Source organism: Amphibalanus amphitrite, unplaced genomic scaffold (genome assembly GCF_019059575.1).
Source record: "Amphibalanus amphitrite isolate SeventyFive unplaced genomic scaffold, NRLGWU_Aamphi_draft 000920F_arrow, whole genome shotgun sequence".
Classification (NCBI taxonomy): domain Eukaryota; kingdom Metazoa; phylum Arthropoda; class Thecostraca; order Balanomorpha; family Balanidae; genus Amphibalanus; species Amphibalanus amphitrite.
In genome coordinates, this window is record NW_024882414.1 from 110,048 (window position 1) to 129,794 (window position 19,747).

The window sequence follows — 19,747 nt, forward strand, 5'->3', positions numbered from 1 at the left end:
GCGCTAGTTTCCGCCTAAGCTCCGCTGGCCCGCTCGACTGCTATGTCATGCGGCACAGTCTACAAGTACAGGTGGCCGGTCGCGAGATCGGAGCTCCGTAGCACCGAGCGAGTGTGGCTAAGGCGGGGGTATTCACCGCATCAAACCTACAGGTCGCCTGGACCCTTATCTTGAGACCAATAGTACTCACACCGTTCACCGGTGTGCCTGATATATTACCAATGCACACTTTAAAACAATTAGGACCCCATTTTACGATATTACTATGGAAGTTTCCGAGCCCCTGGCTTACCAGGAGGACCTCTCCGAGCCCCTCGGTGCCGGCCGGCTCCTTCTTGACGTCGTCCTTGTACATGAACACGGCCACGCCGACGACAATGAGCAGCACGAACAGGTACTTTCTGAGCGGGTAGCGGCGCCGGCTCAGCAGCACGCCCATCAGCATCACCGGGATCGGTTTACACGACTTGCCCACCACCTGCAGCACAGAGCGGTCGGCCGCGCCGCCGTGCACACACTGCTCAGCGAAAACCGGTGCATCACACTGCTACATCATTGTAGCCGCTAGAATGTAAATATATTAAAGAAGAAGTAAACATAATATACTAAGAATTCATAATACGGTGAAGCGTAAGCAACATCGAATTGAGGGTATCTGATTCCCACTGAACTTCATGAGAGAACAATTTGGTGCTCCCCCAGCCCAGTCTTAGCTAATTTCACAAAATGAGTATAACCAGCTGGTTAGCATTACCTAGTGGCCAGGCCATTCAATGAAGATGATGAGCGGGTCGGGTCGGTCTCGCTATGTGGATACGTTCTGACGCCCCAACGTGTAACTACCATTTGACTTCCGGATAGACCGCAGAAATCAATACCAAAACAAAGGGGGGGGGGTGCTGGATGTCCGCTTACGCAAAAGTCCCGCAGTGCATTTTTGTAAATCCGAATGACTTTGTAAGGCGTTTCGCCCCCCCCCCCCCCAAGATCTCGGAAAGTTTCAGGCAGATATTCAAAATTCAAACGGCGCTGGATAGCCCTACCACGGAACTACCTTGTGACCTTATTTCATTCAGCTCAGTCCAACCGATGACGTCACAGTTCAGGTCAAAGGGCAAATTTTCACCGTGTACAGGTATTTCAAGAAATGTGCTGTAAAATCGAGTAAAAGGCATGTTATTGCAAATCATCGATGGGACATTGTTCGTAAAACACATATTTTGCTAATTGAGGTCATAGATACCAGGTCAGGTCACAGAGCTCAGGTCACTGAGGGTCACAATACGAAAGTGTCGTGTGATGCATGTTTTATGGTCCATTTTACATGACAAATGAGATTGTGTCGGTCAGGCAATTTTTGGGGCCAGTCCAGGTTATGTTCTGGTGAAGGTCAGATCAAGGTCAGGTCAAATTAGGTCAAATTTCAAAGTTGATATTTTTGCATAAAATGGGTATCGATTCGATGCAGCTCGTCACGGGGAGACTAATGGTGGTCTTTGTTTTGCGTTACGTGGTCTAGAATTGCTAAACAATGAGTTCGAAAATTTGACGTCATCAATTTTGAAGTGTTTTCGCTATAACTTGGCCAAAAAAGAAGTTTCAATCTCAAATTTGGTACGTGGATAGAAAGTGAGAGGGAGTATCATGCATATTCCTTTTTTCGAAATTCGAAAAAAAAAACTTTTTTGATTTTTTGGCTATTATATCCAAAAATTGACTTTTTTATTTATGGGGCGGAGGTCAAAATCCAAAAAATCAAAGATAGCAGTTTTGTAGCCCTGTTAATTCCACACCTTTTATGTCTTTAACATTTTTTCTGTATCTTCAAAGCTCTAGGCCTAACCGCCTGACAGCTCTTCCCAAGAAACCTTTCCTGGGTCGAAAATGGCGCAGAACATGACGTCATTCTGACGTCATTTGCGGCCAACTCATCATAGCCTCTGGAAACATTTTTGATCAAAATGTGTAACATTGATGCCCGGAGGGGTTCTGAAAGTTTGGTGACGATATCTGCAGTCGTTTGGGAGATATCGACGGAAAAGGACAGGGCGGGGCCGTTTCGGCCCCCTCCCCCTACGGGGCGCGGCGCGGGTTAAGTCATCAATGCCACACGGCAGTCAGCTCACCTGAGTTGGGTAGTTGACCCATTGCAGGGCTTTGTTGCTAAACACCATAGCTAGCAGGTATGTGAGAGACACTGCTGCATGGTATCCTGGTGTCGTCGTATCTTTGGCCGGTGGGTTCACGAACCGATTCACTGTAAATCAAACGGATTTAATTATGACAAAACTAGGTACATTCACAAAGCAACATCAGTTTCCGAATTTGATAACGAATAGCAAAAGGCACCATAATCGATGAAAAAGCCACTAAATAGCTAAGGTCATTTGTACACAGAATCACCAATACTTTTAAAATAAGCATGTAAGACTGCCTTTTATGACTTTGAAGAACGCAATTGGTTTCGAAACTTTAACTCGGCGGTCGCTGGGCCTCCGCGCCACCCGCCGGCCGCTGGGGCGGGGGGGGGGGGCTTATAGTTGCCCGCCCCCGTTTACTTCTGCGACGATATTGTCGCAACGCCAAATGATAGAGAAGCGAAACTTTAAACACATCTTCCTGAATACCTAGCCGGGGTTGTGTCCAAATTTGGTGTCGATCCCATTTGATATGACGTCGCAGTGACGTCCGAAGTCAAATTATAGATTTGCGACTCCCAGTTTCCTCACGATATATGAGACCGAATATAAAGGACCGATTTTTGGCCAGGAACTAGTTGGAAGTGTATTTAGATGTTTAGGATGACAGCAGGCGCTGTCTAGTTCATTTACAGTTGGGTTTCATGCTCAGCGACGTCAGGAACGGTCCATATCGGAAAACGACAAAACTTTATGACGTCACTGTGACGTCATCTTAAAAGCTAAAGCCACCAAACTTCCTCAAACAATGCCTAGGTATTCATTGAAGCTATGCCAATTTTCACGTTCGTAGCTCATCAGGTTTTGGAGATATTCCACAAAACGTAAAGTGGGACAACTTTATGCCCCCCCCCCCAGCGGCTCGTGGCTTAACACTTCCGCTTTAAAAAAGTTAAAAACTGATAAATGAGGCCAAAAAGGCAGCAACAGCAACAGCTCTGCAGAGTCCGAGTCCCGAGTCCGATTAGCAGTGACAACCAAAGAACGAGAACGATAGCGAGAGAGCGAGAGCGAGAGCGAGAGCGAGAGCGAGAGCGAGAGCGAGAGCGAGAGCGAGAGCGAGAGCGAGCGAGCGAGAGAGAGAGAGAGAGAGAGAGAGAGAGAGGAGAGAGAGAGAGAGAGAGAGAGAGAGAGAGAGAGAGAGAGAGAGAGAGAGAGAGAGAGAGAGAGAGAGAGAGAGAGAGAGAGAGAGAGAGAGAGAGAGAGAGATGTCATTTAGTGACTCACATATCATTGCATAAATAGTGTTGACCAAACACTGCAACCCAACCATAGGAAGTATATAAACAAACTTCTCTTCCACATCTCCAATCTTGTATATCCCGCGAGTACTGAAAAAGAGCAATGCAATTTGACATCAGAAACATACATGCATGGTAACCATTAAAGTAGGTAACAATTCATATTATATTTATCATTGGGCATTTAATAGGAATATCAGTAACAAAAGAACCAAAAACAAGTAACTTATTGTAAAAGTAACTTAAACTGGGTAGGTATAGGCACCTCATCCTGTAACAAATATGATTAAATGAGAAAATTTTATGGTACCTATCAGAAGCAATGCATTACAAAATTGCAATTAAAGGAAGGTACTAACTCTGCAAATTATTAGTGGGTTATTGTTTTTGAGAAAGGTAATTAAAAGGCAGCCATAACTCCATTGCACAATTTGTTACTGCGCTGTGGAGCAACGGTCTCAAAAGCGAAAAATAGCAGGTTTGCTAGCTTTACATAACGTTTAACTAATTTACAAACACAGGTAGGTGATACAATCGCAGCATCATTGCACTTACATCCTCTCTTGTAGCACACCATAGTAGAAATAGCAAACAAATATTCCTCCTGCACAGGTACAAAGTTTAAAGTTTCTGTTCATTTTCCTGTACAGTTGTTCAGGTGGTCTGGAATAATGAGAGTTGTAGGTATTTTGTTATTCAGTGAAGTGAGATTGAGACAATATGTTGTTATAATTTCAATTGAGGCAATTGGGGCATTAGATAGTTAGAATTGAGATTGAGGCAACCGGAAATGTCATTGAAACACTGAAACTCAGTGGCATTGTATCATACATGAATGGGCCAGAACAATGATTAAACACAGATGGCCATTCATATGGATATCTTCCATCAAATTGTAACTTTGATATCGATTGTCCATATCCTGAGCTTGAAAACATGACCTGTTACAGGTCACTCTTGCTTCTCTCTTTTAAAGGTAGCAGACATCACATAAATCTGCTGTTTTGTCCAAACAACAGAAAAGCAACAGGGTAGAATTGGATGTATTTTACACACTTCTCAAAATTGAAATAACAAAAGCTTACTAAAAACGCCTACCTGAAGCCAGTCAGCAAGCCACCAGCTAGGTAAACGTAAACTCAAGTAACCTACAAGTACACCTATGGGTTTGTTACCATGGTTAATCTAATATACTTTGAGGAAGTTGGATGAGCTTAGAGGAGAGCCATTTTACAGCAGTCAGAGGAAAAGTTCTCAGGGGAAAAAACTGTTTGCAGGCTGCAACAGTAGAAAATGTATGGCTCACCAATATGGTTTGAGTTTGGGAACCATTGGTTTGAGAACCAATGTACCTATAGCTGGTGTCTGAAATTACTATTCAAAAATCAAATATACCTCTTCCTCCTTAATCCCCCACAATCATGACCCTATATAGCAGGCTACAGCTCAGTTTGAAACAGTTAGCAAACCATTCACCATTGGACTCCTCATCAGATTTGCAATTTTCTTCTATTTTCTATACACTACTAAGCATACAATACTTGCACTTTGGTATCAGAAGAAACAAGAATTTTTTGGCATGTCAATGATCATTTTTACAACTTGGAGAATAATGTTTCACATGTCAACTATCTGAAAAAATGCAACAACAAAAAAACAATACAGCAACAACTTATGGAACAACCTCCCTGAGAGAGTGGTGATGGCCCCAAATCACCCCTCTTTCAATATACCAAGCAATACCGTAAACCGGGGTGACAATGATACCCGGGGTGACTTTGATCATAGACCAATTTTGGGCCTCAAATGAGCAATTAGCTGCTGTGAACTGTATTTTCTATGCCAATAGTTAAATAAAGCAATGAAGCATTATATCAGACACTTTGGGTCCCAGTTAGAATAATCATGTTCATGTCACAGCTTGTTTTTTTGTTGTCATTGGCATGAAGTATAAATTCGCTAGCATCTCCAGCAAAAATAATGGTAAAGATGAGAAAGACCCAGATAAAGAAAGAGAAAGGAAAGGCTTAGATACTGATGATGGAGGATGAGCATTGAGCTGCTCTATCTCAGTGGTAATTGGAGCGTCAATGGGAAGTGAAAAAGACAATCAGCTGGGAGGGGCATTAACAGTGTGGCAAGTGGTCCCACAGCCACCAGCAGACAAAGTGTGATGTAGAACAGGTAGCCTGTGGCTTAGGACATCTGTGACTGTTACTTAATCTTGAAGTCAGAGGTTAAAGTAGCTAATTTTGCTGCTTATAGCTCTGTAATGTCAGTTTAGACCCAGAGCATGCAACTTTATTTTAATACCTCAATGATTCATAGTTTTACTGTAAAATGTGTGAGTTTTTGTCAAGCAAAGACTTTGATTTTATTCAAAACATGTAATTTTATCACACAAGCCCCTTCTGAGGGCTCCTATGGCACACATAAGGTGATTTAATGTAGTGATCATAGTCACCCCCGACGTCTGGGTGAGAATGATCAATTTTTTGGTAAAAAATAAAATATTTATGATAAATTTCAAGGCATTTATTGTACTCAGTTAGATAGAGAATTGTCCAATTGGTATGATGAAACAGTTTCCAGAGTGAAATCTCAAGTGATATACAAGATATTGTACCAAACTGGTCAAAAGTGATACAAAGTCACCCCGGTTTACGGTATACTCTTGGTTGAAGCCATTCCTGATGAGCTGTATGATTTTGTGTAAAACAACACATTTAAATTGACAGTATGTTGGGATATACATACAGCATGAACTGATGATCAACACAATGCAGATACACTTTTCCAGTTTATCTTGTTATGTAGTTACTGCCAAGGTTAGTTCTAGCATTGAATAACTGGTGTGTCTTGTGCTTCCAGGCTCCTCTCCCCCTCCTTACATCAGTCATGTAAGGCTGGGAAGTGGAGGAACCCACAGTGAGTAAACAAGGCGAGTAAACTCATTCAAGGACCTAGACAGGTCACAGGAGGTATGCTCATAAGGTCCACGCGATGATTATTGTGACATCACTCACAGTGGTATCAAGGATCGGATGGCTAGTGTAATGTAATCCTAAGGAAGATGGCCCAACTTTAGGGCTCTCCCAGAGAGCCACCACATCCAACAATTTACCTTAAGTATTTACCTTAAGTAAAGGTCATTAGGTACCCTTTCGAGTAATCAGACCCTTTACTCAAGAGATGCCTCCTCTTCTTCTGATGAAGACGAGTAGGCTGCCATGCTAGGTGAGGCCATACATTGATGGCCACGATGATCATTAGTATGAGAACTTGTAGTTGAACTTTTCGGGGTGATCCTTCCATTCCTTCCCCAGTCTGTACTTGAACACATCGATATTTGGAGCATCGATGGTGTGGGTTGACAGCTTGTTCCATGTCTGAGTTACTCGTGCCGCAAAGAAGGCTTTTCTGGGTCCCAATTGATGCTGAACTTGAAGTTTTTGATCGTGACCTCGGGTGACACGGCTGAGAGAGTTCTTGAACATGCTGTTGTGACAACACGGGCACTCTCTTTGGAAGTCCACCTTGTCGAAGCCTTTCAAAATTTTGAAGGTCTCGATGATGTCCGACCGTTTCCGTCGGAATTCCAGAGTAGGTAAATTAAGGCTCCTGAGGCGATCTGAATATGAAAGGTGAGACAGTCCGTTCACCAGCCTTGTTGCCCGCCGCTGCACCTGTTCGAGTGCATCTTTGTCCTTTTTGAACTTGGGACTCCATATAACAGTTGCATACTCGAGGTGGGGCCTGACAATGCTTTTGTACAAGGCTTTGAAAATGTCGCTGTCAATGTTTGCAAAGGTATGCTTGATTGCACCAAGAATTCTATTGGCCTTGTTAATCTGGTTAGTGACATGTTTTGAGAAGGATAGCTTCATGTCTATAGTGACTCCCAGGTCCTTTTCCTCACAGACTGCTTCAAGGGTATGTTTGCCTCCACCCATAGTTGTCATGGTATACTCACTTCCAGGATTTGTTGGTCCGAGATGCATGACCTTGCACTTGAGTGGATGAAAGATCATCTGCATTGTTTTTGCCCAATCTTGCAAAGAGTTGATGTCCTCTTGCAGATTGTGAAGTTCACCATCACGCTCGTTGATGACTTGGTAGACCTTGGTATCGTCCGCAAACATAGAGATATGACAATTTAAGAGGTCGGGAACATCACAGACAAACATGGAAAACAAGAGAGGCCCGAGCACTGAGCCTTGCGGCACTCCACTTGTTACAAACTCCCAGTCTGAGAGTGATCCATTGACGTTCACTCTTTGCCGCCTGCCTGTTAGAAAACTCCTTATCCACTGATGAGTCTTTGCATTCACCCCTAGAGCCTGGACCTGGGCTAGAAGCCGTTCATGGGGCACAGTGTCGAACGCTTTGGCATAGTCCAGAAACACAACATCCACTGGTAAGCTGTGGCTTAGCGCTTCCGTCCAAATATCAAGAGCTTCCAGTAGGTTTGTGACCGTAGATTTTCCTGTGATGAAACCATGTTGTTGGCGAGCGATAAGATTGTTTGTCTTCAGATGAGCGATGATGTCCTCGCATATGATCCTCTCCAGAATCTTGCATAATATTGATGTCAGTGACACTGGTCGGTAGTTCGCGGGATCACTTTTGTCGCCTTTTTTAAAGATTGGCGTGACGGTGGCCACCTTCCACTGCCGTGGAACTTCTCCAGTTTCAATACTTTTACAGAACAGAGATGTGATGGGTGTCGCAAGTTGGTCAGCAAGTTCGTGCAAAACACGAGGGTGCATGTTATCGGGACCTGGCGATTTATCAATCTTCAGTGTTTTCAGCTTGGCATGGACTCGCTGAACAGTTATCGCAACTTGCATCTCTGCCTCCAAAGGCTTTGGAGCTAGCGTTGGGATCGATGACTTGTCTTCCTTTGTGAAAACGCTTGCGTACTGATGATTCAATATATCAGCCTTGTGCTTGTCGTTAGTTGCCAGTTCACCATTAGCACTACGCAAGTCCGAGATACCACATTTTGATTTCCTGCGACGGTTGACGTAGTTCCAAAACACTTTGTGATTTCCTTTGACTTCTTTAGCCAGCTTCGACTCGAATTCCCGCCTTGCTTTCCTGGTCGCGTGGGTAGCTTCATTTCTTGCCTTGACATAACTTTCGTAATCATTACTGTCCTTGGTGTTCAGAAAACGAACCCAAGCGTGATGTTTTTTCTTCACCATTCTAAGAGCACTCCGATTCATCCACAGGGGATTTCCTCTTTTCGCTTTCTTGTTGGTGTCCAGCTTGGGCACGTACCTATCCATTAAATCCGTGATCGTTTGTTCAAGCGTATCTGCCATCTCATGCACAGATTTGCCTTCAAATAGTCCTTTCCAGTCAACGTCCAGTGCTTTCCTCATTTCTTCATAGTTGGCTTTGTGGTAATTCAGTACCGCACTCTTTCTTACTGGAACGTAAGGGACAAACGATATAGCAAATGAGACACTGGCATGATCGCTTGCTCCAACCGGGTCTCCAATTGTCAGTTGTTCCACCAAGTCTCGCTCATTTGTAAAGAGCAGGTCATCGAGAGTAGAGCGCTGTCCATCTCTGTATCTTGTTGGCTCTGTTATATGCTGTAGAAAGTAGGTATCGTGTATACATTCGATAAACTTACGAGCTGGGCTGTTCTGACTGACACCTTCTGGAACTTCTGGGTCCGGGGTCCAGAATATTTCTGGGTGGTTAAAGTCACCGACTATAACCTTGTGCGAATGATTTGTGGATGCTGCCCAGCCAAGCATTTTGTGAAGATCAGGATCTTGAGGAATAGCTTTACTTGGTGACCCGCTTCTGTAGATCACCCCAACAAGCATACTTGCTCCACCCCGGGCATTAATGGTAATCCAGGTGCAATCCTGAAAGTTGCAGTCTCCCGTGGGATAAACTTGTTTGGCCATCAGATTCTTTTTTACATAAATTCCCGTGCCCCTAGTAGCTCCGGCTGAAAAGTTGCTATACTCTGTTCCGTTTCAAGCTTGCAGCCGAAGTGCCCTGCTGAAAGCAGTGCATGATTTCTGTATATACAGCTCTTACATTTTAAGACGAAAATTTTTGAGCGGAGGAGCGATCTGCCGAAGAAACTCCGACTGCAAACTTGATATGGAACAGACTATAGTAAATAATTCGTAGTCGGGCAGTTCCATTACAGGGTGTTCAGGCATCAACCCAACTTTAGGTTTCATTTCTGTTAATGCAAGAATATCATAGCTCTCAAGTGCAGTGAGTGCCAGCATCGCGTCGTATTTACTCATAATAGAATTGTCGATGTTGGCATAAAACACTTTCAATGAGTTAACAGTATGGGTTACAGGCCCGGCAGGTTTCTTGTCGTCTTGAATGTCTAGTCTCGCTGTGATGGAACCATGACAATTTCGTTCCGTTTGATCATCCATCTCTTTTCTGGGAAAGCTTGGCGCTTTTCCTGGAGCAGTGCTCGCAAGTTTTTTGAAGCTTCAAGCTGGCATTTTGTCAGATCTGGACGGATAAAGACACTGGCATACGTTTCGTCGTGGCTTGTTCGCAAATCCTTCGCTTTAGCCAAGATCAGCTTCTTCTCACTCAGCGCTTCAAGTTTCACTCTCAGTATTCTGGAACCTGTGTCTTTCTTCTTTCCAAGCCGTGTCGCCTCCTGTAACTTCACAGATAGTTTAAACTCAGATTTGATCATTTCTTTGAATGCTGTAATGTCTCCTTCGCTGCTACCGGTCTCAGGGAGGTTGAAAACTGCCAAGTTGAGTTTCCTATTTTCGATGTCTTCTAGTTCACTGAGACCTCTCTTCAGGGCTCTGGTATCAGTGTCCTTTTTTACTAGGTTTGACTTTACAGTCACGGACAGTTCCTCTAGTCTGGTTTCCAATGCTGTCATGCTAGCTGCTGCTTGAGCGTAGCTAGGACTGCGCACTTCTGCTGATGCCGACCCACAGCTTTTTTCCACTTCTTGCAATCTTTTTTCGAGCTTTGCTTGGAGGGCAGCGATCTTTTTGTCATTTTGTGTGACGTTGGCATTGGAAATGGCTTCGATGGCGTTGACTCTAGCCTGCAGCTCCTTTTGCCCCGCCTCAAGCTTCTGGTTGGTCTGTGATATATCAGCTCTCAATGCGGCAATTCCAGCAGAGTTTTGATCGGATGTAGTGGCGAGCCGATCGAGTTCGGATTTGATGGACAGCTGCTCTCGCTGCAACGCTATGATCTGAATTCTGAAGTCTCAGTTGCTTAGCTCCCTCCTTGCATGCCCGACAGAACCACGCGCAACTGTCCGCATCATCCCCAAGGGCTTCGTACAGTTTGTCCGATACTCCTTGGCAAACAACATGGTATCTTAACAAGCACACCCCACATTCCAGTGATCGGTCTTTGGCGCCCATTTCCTTCTGACAAGAGCCACACAAGTTTGAAGCGATTTTTACCTTTGCATCATTTTCATTTTTGGAAAGATTCGTTTTTTCATTCATTTTCTTGTTCCTTTTTCTTTTGCCTGCAATGATCCATTCGCTGCTTTTGGGGTCATAACCCTCAAAAAAGTAGTCCGAGTCATCGTCCGAAGAGCTGTGCATAGCGCAATCTTTAATCACCTTTCAAGTTTCAGTGCGTAAATCCTGCGATTGCTAGATCTAAGCCTATAAAGCACGTGCTTTCAGAGTAAAAATCAATCAGAATTGACCTTAATTGAACCGTAATACTTTCCAAAACTAATGAAAATAATTCATTTTTTAAAATGTTCTAGCAGTCTTACACGTAACTTATGCTTAATCAGTATACACCAGAAAGAAACAATCTATGATAAAATGCGAACATTTCTGTGCATTTTAAAAGCAGTACGTTAGCTGGTTACGGTACATATCTTAAAATAATGGAGCACTTTCAAACACGTCCGACTGATCCAAACGCCACCAAAGGAATTCTGACAATGGGCTAAAATTATATCACCTGAAAGCTCACAAGAAAAACAAGAACAGATTGATGTTTTTTTTTAAATAATTATAATAGATTTGACAGCATTCAAGGATAACTAGAGCACTGTGCAGGGCACAAGCAAACTTTTTCTGCCCTTGCAGTTGATGTCACTGAACGACAGGGATGTACATACACCAAGGCGGCGTTCGATGTCTCCCGGACGGCAAAGATTCTTTGCCGTCCGGCCAATCCCGTCCAAGGTCAGCGGGGGCTCGGCTGCGGTTATGGAACGTGATTGGCCGGACAGCGTAGAATCTTCGCCGTCCGAGAGACATCAAACGCTGGGCTGGGCTGGAAACGAGACAGTACTTGGGATTCTCTCAGTGGCGCGGGAACCGGGGGGGCTAGGGGGGGCTGAGCCCCCCCAGCTTTTCGGCTGGGGGGGCTCGTAATATATTTGAGCCCCCCCAGCTGGAGGAATCGAAATCGGAAATCTACCAACATAATTTCATAGATTCATACATAGGCGTGGGAACCGGGGGAGGGGGCAGTGGGGGAAGCTTGCCCCCACAACTCTGCGGCCGTGGGGGCGGTGCCCCACAACGTTTCATGAGGCCAGGAACCGTGGGGCAGCTTGTCCTCCCCAAATTAGGGGTTGTGGGTCACAAAGGAAGAAAGCATGTAAGTGAAAAATCCACCTATTTCACTGGCTCGGCAACTCATTTGGCAGATTAAAACCTTTACTCCAGGTTGCCAAAATGGTAGTTTCTTCACTCAGCTGATACGGAATACCTCACTTTTTGAAAATATTTTCGTTTTTTTTTTTGTTGTTGAAAAGGCCAAGGTCTGAAAAATAAGTGGCCTAAAACCGGTGAGAAAACTAGATTTGGGGGTACCCTAGGTTGATTTCTATTATGGTTCAGCCCCCCCAGTCTGGAAGAAGTTCCCGCGCCACTGGATTCTCTTAGCAGATGTCACCCCTACTGCCATATCTAGTAGGGTAGGTTGTAGGTTGGTTAGGTTATACGTCGTAAGGTGTAGGTTGGGTTAGGTAGTTTTGTTGTGTATTTAACTGTAAAAAGACAATTGCGGCACACGTGAGACAAAGAGATGGCAGCAAGGGCAACATCTGCTAAGAGAGTACCGATTACTTAACTAAAATGTACATAACATGAGCATGTTACAGAGATACAGCTGAGACAGTCGGCAGCCCTGCAACTCATTATACTCGCTCCTGCAGGGAATGAGGATTTTGGTGCAAAAGGCATCAGATCCTATTATTGGTATGTCTCCTGACCCAAGGCCGTATATAGGTCCTGACCGAGCAAGGCCATCAAATTAGATGAATTTTTGGTGCAAGGTCAAGGTGTGGTAAATATAACTATTAGACATGTATGCAGTGCCTTCCCTCTGTAACATTGTTTCTGTCTCGTCCGCAGGACTAGATATGTCCAACATTCACTGAATTCCGAATACAGAATATCGAAATGGCGCGCATGCCTATCTATGTTGGACATATCTAGTCAGTTTGCCACGGCTGTGGGCGGCTGTGGCTGTGGAGCCACGGCTGCGGGGTGGCTAGGCTGTGGAAAATTGCAGCCGTGCAGAACTCTAATCCGCGCGCCGGACTGTACCAGAAGGCGCGCCACCTCCGCGTAACGATCAGCGCTGGCAGCACGGCGACTGCCGGCGGTGCCAGCAGGACAGGAGCTCCTCCAGTGATCAGGCTGGTGCTAACTGCTAACTGATGGGAGTTGCTCTCTGTAGAGGGCCGGATAATCGTCCCCATTTAGCTGAACGTTTAGATATCTTTGCGTTCAAGGAGCTCGCTGATATCCCATTCCCATGTCCGTCAGCCAAGGGCTGGTGGTGCTGTAGTCTGCGGTCCGGCAGTTCTGTAGTCCGAGGACCGGTATTACTGCAGTTTGATGACCAGTAGTTCTGTAGTCTGAGGACTTGTAGTACTGTAGTTTGACGACCGGTAGTACTGTAGTCCGATATTTGATAGTACTGTAGTCTGAAGGCCCGGTGTGTCGGAGACCGTGCACAGCGACCAAGTCTGAATCACGCGGACACGTCTCCCGTTATCCACCAGCGTCCCTCAATGTCTCGCGCTATCCACCAGCGTCACCGACCAGCACACGCTCCGACTTCACTGTCCCAGCTTCCCACCGCCCGGCCCGGCCACCAGACACCCGCTCCCCTCGCCTCTCCAGCGGCCACACCTTGAGACTGACCCAGCGTCTGAGCGGATCGCTTACCAGCCTCTTTTGCTTCGACGAAACGAATGGTCTCTTCCAGGGGGATCGGTGTCTGGCCTTGGGCGAGGAGGTCCAGTTGAATATCCCTGTCCGCTAGCCCCCTGGCGAGCGTATCGCGTGTGACTTCATCCTGGTAGCTGACGACCCGTCCGCATTCGCAGGTGACGTGAAACTTACAGACAGCCGCCTGCCCGCGAAGACGAGCGGCGAACGCCCTGACCGGCTCTTCGTGCTCCTGCGTCATGTTGTGGAGCTGGACGCGAGCCACTGCGAGGTTTTCCTCGCGGACGGCGAGACTTCGCATTGCGGCCAAGACAGTCTGTTCGTCCTTGGATGAGAGGGAGCCCCCCGAGAATCTGGTGAGGTCCCTGCGGAGGCCTTCGTCGCAGCATTCAAGCAGCTGGATGACGCAGTCTGTATCGGTGAGTCCGGTGGCTTTCTTGTACTCCGTCCATCGGCTGGTGAAATACTCCCAGTCCTCGCTGGATCCGGCAGCTGTCACGCGCGGTCTGGTGACCTTTTCGGCAGTAATGCTCACTGTAGGCCGGGTATGGGCCTCGGACTGGTGCATTTGAAGAAGTTGTACGACCACGATAGGTGCGGTATCTGCAGCGACGACGTATTCACAGCCGCTGAATGGGCAGGCTGTTGCCATGGTTCGAGGCTCGGGTTTCGACGTTATGCTTGATTGCAAATTAAGATATGTCCAACATAGATAGTTGCGTCGTCGTCGTTGCGTCGACCTTCAGCCCCTGAACCGCTGCGCCGCAAGAGAGACGCATCATACCCCAAGTCCCTTCCACCAAGCCCGGTCTGTGCCGAGGTCGACCTACAAGACGATACTGGACGCCTGGAATGGCTACCATTCGGTGCCCCTACACGAGGAAGATCGACACCTCACCACTTTCCTGACCCCTTGGGGCCGATACCGTTACTGCGCGGCACCCCAGGGCTACATCTCCAGCGGTGACGGGTACACGCGCCGCTATGACGAGATCGTGATGGCGGCAAACCTGTCACACGACTGCTACACGAAATGCATCGACGACACCCTTCTCTGGGGAGACAGCATCGAGGAGGTGTTCTGGCGCACTGTGGAATGGCTGGACATGTGTGGCCGTTCCGGCATCACGCTGAACAGCGAGAAGTTTGTCTTCGCCCAGAAGACAGCGGAATTCGCTGGGTTTGAAATCACGCCTGACACAGTCCGCCCGTCTCATGCCTTCCTTCAGAGCATCACCGAGTTCCCCACTCCCAGGAACCTGACAGACGTCCGCGCGTGGTTCGGGGTCGTCAATCACGTCGCCTACGCATTCGCCATGGCGGATGCCATGCTGCCGTTCCGGGAACTCCTGAAGCCCGGCAAGTTCACGTGGACGGATGAACTCCAGGCACTGTTCGACATGTCGAAACGGACCATCGTCGAGGAGGTCACGAAGGGTGTCCAGATCTTCGAGACAGATCGCCCAACCGTCCTGGCCACCGACTGGTCCCGTACTGGTATCGGTTTCTGGTTACTCCAGAAATACTGCACATGCGCCGGTCGGTCACCACTCTGCTGCGCTGAGGGCTGGAAGACCACGCTGGTGGGAAGCCGCTTTACATCCGGCGCTGAATCTCGGTACGCCCCGGTCGAGGGCGAGGCGCTGGCAGTGGCCGACGCCCTCGAGAAAACGCGCTTCTTCGTGCTCGGCTGCAGCGACCTCACGGTCGTTGTTGACCACAAACCCCTCGTGAAGATTTTCGGGGACCGATCACTGGTCGACCTGCCCAACGCCCGTCTCCGTAATCTCAAGGAAAAGACCCTCCGGTTCAGATTCGACATCAGCTATCTCCCCGGAGTCAAGAACCGCGTTCCCGACATCGCGTCCCGGTACCCAACCGGCGCTCCCATCGGCATAAGCCTCTCCGACGACGTCACCGTCGACGATGCTGGCGAGGTAGCGGCAGCCGCCATCACCACGATCCGGTCTGTCACCTGGGACCGCGTGAGGGACGCAACGGCAGGCGATCCGTCGATGATGCGACTTCTCGAACTGATCGAGGGAGGGCTACCAGCCCACCGCCACGAGATGCCTGAGGAGCTCCGAGAGTATCATTCGCTCCGTGATGGCCTATACACCAGCGACGGCATCATCCTGTATGATCAGCGAATCGTCATCCCACCCAGCCTCCGCGAGGAGGTGCTCCAGAGTCTCCACGGTGCGCACCAAGGGATCGGCATGATGCTCGCGCGCGCGGCCGTAAGCGTGTACTGGCCCGGCATCACGTCAGCTATTCGGCGCGCCCGTGAACGATGCCACACGTGCAACCGGAACGCCCCATCGCAGCCATGGGCCCCACCTGAGGACATCAGTTACCCAGAGTACCCGTTCCAGCAACTATGCGCGGACTACTTTACACACTGCGGCCGTACGTACCTCGTCATCGTTGATCGTTATTCTAACTGGCCAATCGTTGAGAGAGCACAAGATGGCAGCGCAGGCCTCCGAGACTGTCTCTACCGCGTCTTCAGCACATTTGGCATCGCTGAGGAGCTGACGAGCGATGGCGGGCCGGAGTTCACTGCCCACGAGACACAGGCGTTTCTGGCCGACTACGGTGTTCGTCACCGCCGCTCCTCTGTGGCATTCCCACACGCGAACTGTCGCGCTGAGGTTGGCGTCAAAACCGTCAAACGCATGATCGAAGGCAACACAGGTGACAACGGGGAACTGAACGTGCGACGCTTCCAGCGCGCCATGCTGAACTACCGCAACACTCCCGACCCCACGACAGGGCTGTCGCCGGCCCAATGCGTGTTCGGTCGTCCGGTGCGAGACTTCATCCCGATACCCCCCGGTCAGTACCGTCCTCATCCCACGTGGCGCGAAACCCTGAGTGCTCGTGAGGAGGCACTCCGGAACCGCCACATGCGGGACCACGAACGCTGGTCCGCACATACGAGGCGACTACCTCCACTGACCGTCGGTGATGCCGTCCGCCTCCAAAACCAAATCGGAAGATATCCCAGGAAGTGGGACAAAACTGGCCGCGTCGTGGAGGTGCGACAACATAACCAGTACATGGTCCGGGTCGACGGCAGCGGCCGAATGACATTGCGCAACAGGCAGTTCCTGCGCAAATACACTCCGGTTGTTCCGGCTCGTCGTCAGCACACCCGAATGGACGAACTGCTCGACGACTTCCGCCGACATCCAACACGCGTGTCACAGTCGCACGCGAACTCTGGACTGACGCCACCCACTTCTCCACCTGCGGCGCAACCCCCCGGCTCTCCGACTCCAGTGGTCGGCCAGATGCCGGCGACGCCGCCGCGGGCGCCCCGTGGCAGGCCCCCGACACCGCGTCCACCCGCGCCATCGCCGCCTGTGGTGTTATCCCCGCGCGAGCGAGATGCGTCGCCGCCCCTTGTGTCCCCACAGTGTGTGACGCCGTCACCGTCCATGTCGACTTCACCACCACATCGCGTGTCCCCGCATGCGTTGTCGCCCGGTCATGCCACGCCGTCGCCGCCGGCCATGCCGCCCCCTGCCGCGCCAGGCTCGCAGCCGCTGAGAGATACTGAACCCGACCGTCCCCGTCGCAGTGATCGCCCGCGCCAAATGCCGATCCGCTATCGCGACCCCAATTTCACGCGCTGACTGTGCCACTGACTCCCTATCATTGTCAAACTCGGCAGTTGTTTGCGATGTTCGGATATGTTCCGCGTTTAGTGTTTGATCGTTGTCCCGGCTCGTTTTCCAGCCGGTCCACTCGTTCTGGTTGCCTAGAAGCTGTGTTTTGTTGCCCCCTGGGCTATTTGTTTGTTCGCGCTCCCGTGAATGCGACCCGTCGTTTGGCCTTTCGGCGTCGTTTCGTTACGGCACCCTTCAATCTATGCCAATCTATGTAAGTCTTTGTTCCCGGCCGGCAAAGACTGGGGGGAGATAGACATGTATGCAGTGCCTTCCCTCTGTAACATTGTTTCTGTCTCGTCCGCAGGACTAGATATGTCCAACATTCACTGAATTCCGAATACAGAATATCGAAATGGCGCGCATGCCTATCTAACTATGAGGAAATTGAAATGGTTAGTTAAAGAAATAATGCATAAATGCCATAAATCCTACACTGCAATAAGTCCTGACTCCTAAGCAATGGTCAGGAGCAGAATTGCAGCAAACTGCAGAGTGACGGCAACTCAGAGCCACACGTGACAACCGCCCAAAGCCTGCCCCTCCGCCTCTCCAATTCCGTTGACGTGTACTTCCAATGCGGCCAATTCCGAGACGACATGAAAAACAGGGCGCCTGGGGCGATTTGATCAAGGTTCGAGAAATTCACACGTGACATTTAGCATGTAGAAGGCCCACGGAGGGGGAGAAGCTCCAAATGTCACGTGACTAATATGCCCTCAGGCGCCCTGTTTTCACTGGCGTCCCAATTCCGAGGCTGAAAATAGAAGAGGGCTGTTCATTGTTCAAAATACTAGACGTGTTTACATAGGGTTTGTTGCAAGCTAATACTGCTTATATCTCCGTCCGTGATGTTGCAAAAGATGCCAATGGTGCTTAACAATTTACAGAATGATCCCCTCTAAATATTTGAAGACCACTGCATCGAAATTATCGCCAAATTAACAAGCTAGAGCCTCATCAAAAATACTATGTAAACCAGGTTACTGTGCTCAATACAAAAAAAAAATACACGCAAGGCTATGTGTCAAGGCGGCTATTGTAAACCAATGTAACCACATAGATGAATGTAAACCACGATATACCTATATACCCTGTTATTCTATATACCCTGCGATATACTGCCTTGAATACACGTGTATCAAGAAGTGTCTAAAAAGCAGCTAAAAAGCAGACTCTTAAAAAGGGACCCTCCCACCTTCAAAAAAAGTTAATGAATAAGCATGAAAATGATTTCGTTTGGGTTAGAAAGAGCGAAAACGAATATCTACCAAATTTTTCCGAAAAATATTAACCGGTTTTTAAGATATTAGACTTTTACTTTTGTTTACTTCTAAGATTTCTCTTGTTTCTAGCGACTTCATTTGGAAGCAATAATTTTGCAGCCTTGAAGTGCGGACTCCAATGAAACACTCATTACAACGCTCGGGTGTGTTAAAGGAAAAGGGCCACCTTCGTGAAATATGAAGATATCGTTGTTTTTCATTTTGACATTATTATTTTTCATTTTCTTTTTAAAACTGGTGCCAGAAGTGCACAATTCGCGAAAAAGTATTTAAAACTATTTAACATATTGGTACTATGTTGATACTCTCTACGGCACCTACTGTATGATGGCATAGCGATGACGTCACACTCAAGCCAATCAGCGTTCAGAAGACAGACTCGTCGGATTGTGTCAGATAAGCTGATTGGTTAAAGCTGAGCTGGTTGGAGCTGATTGGTAAAAAACCAAAGCCTCGCCGCGGGTGGCTGTATTGTCGGATAAGAACGCATTCCTGGGATAAGGACGCATTCCTGGCGTATTTTCTTTTAAAATTGCCGATAACTACGAATGGAGGCCGAAATCGGCCGTAAGGAGGTAGACAGCCAGGTTTTCGAACACGGGCTACAAGATGGCTATCTCAGTTTCAATCCCCATGTTAAAGGTGGCCCTTTTCCTTTAATTCATGGCTTGCGCTGTTAGGTAAATCACACTTTCGTGCTGGCTATTTTCACACCTTGGTGTTGCTTACACATTTCCCTTTCCGCCAGTAAAACTCACCAAGGTGTGATCTAAAGTATTTTGTGCTAATGTGCCTACGTCACACTTGCCAGGGTGTCACGCACACATCTGCACTACTCCTGCGTATACCACACTGACACCTTGGTGTGATCACTGGTGTGATCATTTATATACACTGTGGGTGTGATTTACACATCGGCAGTGTTTTGTGTCCGTAACACCCCGTGGTGTGATATACATAATACACGCGTCCTAATGGTATACCATTTGTGTTCATTCGTATGTTGTACATTATGTAAATATGTTCCAGCCAAGTTCCCATACCCCGAGTGGGGTCGAGGAAAATACATTCATTCATTCATTCACCACGTGCTAACGATGGTTTTAGTCTAAGATTTAAAAATCATCAGATCTCCGCTGTCCGCTGACGTCACAAATTCCA

General features: G+C 47.9%; 2 protein-coding genes and 1 long non-coding RNA gene across 11 annotated transcripts in view; 2 read left to right on the forward strand and 1 right to left on the reverse strand.

The window, feature by feature from the left end:
* Nucleotides 1-18,405, reverse strand: part of LOC122368063 (solute carrier family 35 member B1-like) — a 29,115-nt gene extending 10,710 nt beyond the window's left edge. Inside the window, exons 1-6 of one of the 9 annotated variants that reach the window (XM_043341683.1) lie at nucleotides 18,313-18,327; nucleotides 4,916-5,071; nucleotides 3,995-4,102; nucleotides 3,426-3,529; nucleotides 2,127-2,257; nucleotides 293-478 (exon numbers count right to left, since the gene is read on the reverse strand). In XM_043341683.1, the coding sequence (XP_043197618.1) occupies nucleotides 293-478; nucleotides 2,127-2,257; nucleotides 3,426-3,529; nucleotides 3,995-4,077 (504 nt within the window). In that variant the 5' untranslated portion in view covers nucleotides 4,078-4,102; nucleotides 4,916-5,071; nucleotides 18,313-18,327. Of the gene's footprint in view, nucleotides 1-292; nucleotides 479-2,126; nucleotides 2,258-3,425; nucleotides 3,530-3,994; nucleotides 4,103-4,456; nucleotides 4,477-4,915; nucleotides 5,072-6,104; nucleotides 6,145-6,196; nucleotides 6,365-10,307; nucleotides 10,349-11,395; nucleotides 11,501-11,555; nucleotides 11,689-18,312; nucleotides 18,328-18,385 lie in introns of those variants that run through there. The other 8 variants (XM_043341689.1, XM_043341690.1, XM_043341686.1 and 5 more) reach the window with 8 other exon arrangements.
* LOC122368064 lies at nucleotides 11,996-12,619 on the forward strand. Its single transcript, XR_006254176.1, has 3 exons — nucleotides 11,996-12,043; nucleotides 12,331-12,362; nucleotides 12,549-12,619. It is a non-coding gene; the product is annotated as an uncharacterized LOC122368064 (long non-coding RNA).
* LOC122368069 lies at nucleotides 14,625-17,633 on the forward strand. Its single transcript, XM_043341694.1, has 3 exons — nucleotides 14,625-15,892; nucleotides 16,139-16,464; nucleotides 17,608-17,633. Exons 1-3 carry the CDS (start codon nucleotides 14,625-14,627, stop codon nucleotides 17,631-17,633), a joined length of 1,620 nt encoding a protein of 539 aa, XP_043197629.1.
* Nucleotides 18,406-19,747: the final 1,342 nt, after the last annotated feature.

Coding starts and splice junctions, on each gene's coding strand:
- LOC122368069 (XM_043341694.1), top strand. CDS start 14,625: ATGGCGGCAAACCTGTCACACGACTGCTACACGAAATGCATCGACGAC. Junction 15,893..16,138: donor GTGTACTGGCCCGGCATCAC/GTCAGCTATTCG, acceptor CCGCGTCTTCAG/CACATTTGGCATCGCTGAGG. Junction 16,465..17,607: donor CTTCATCCCGATACCCCCCG/GTCAGTACCGTC, acceptor TCTCGTCCGCAG/GACTAGATATGTCCAACATT.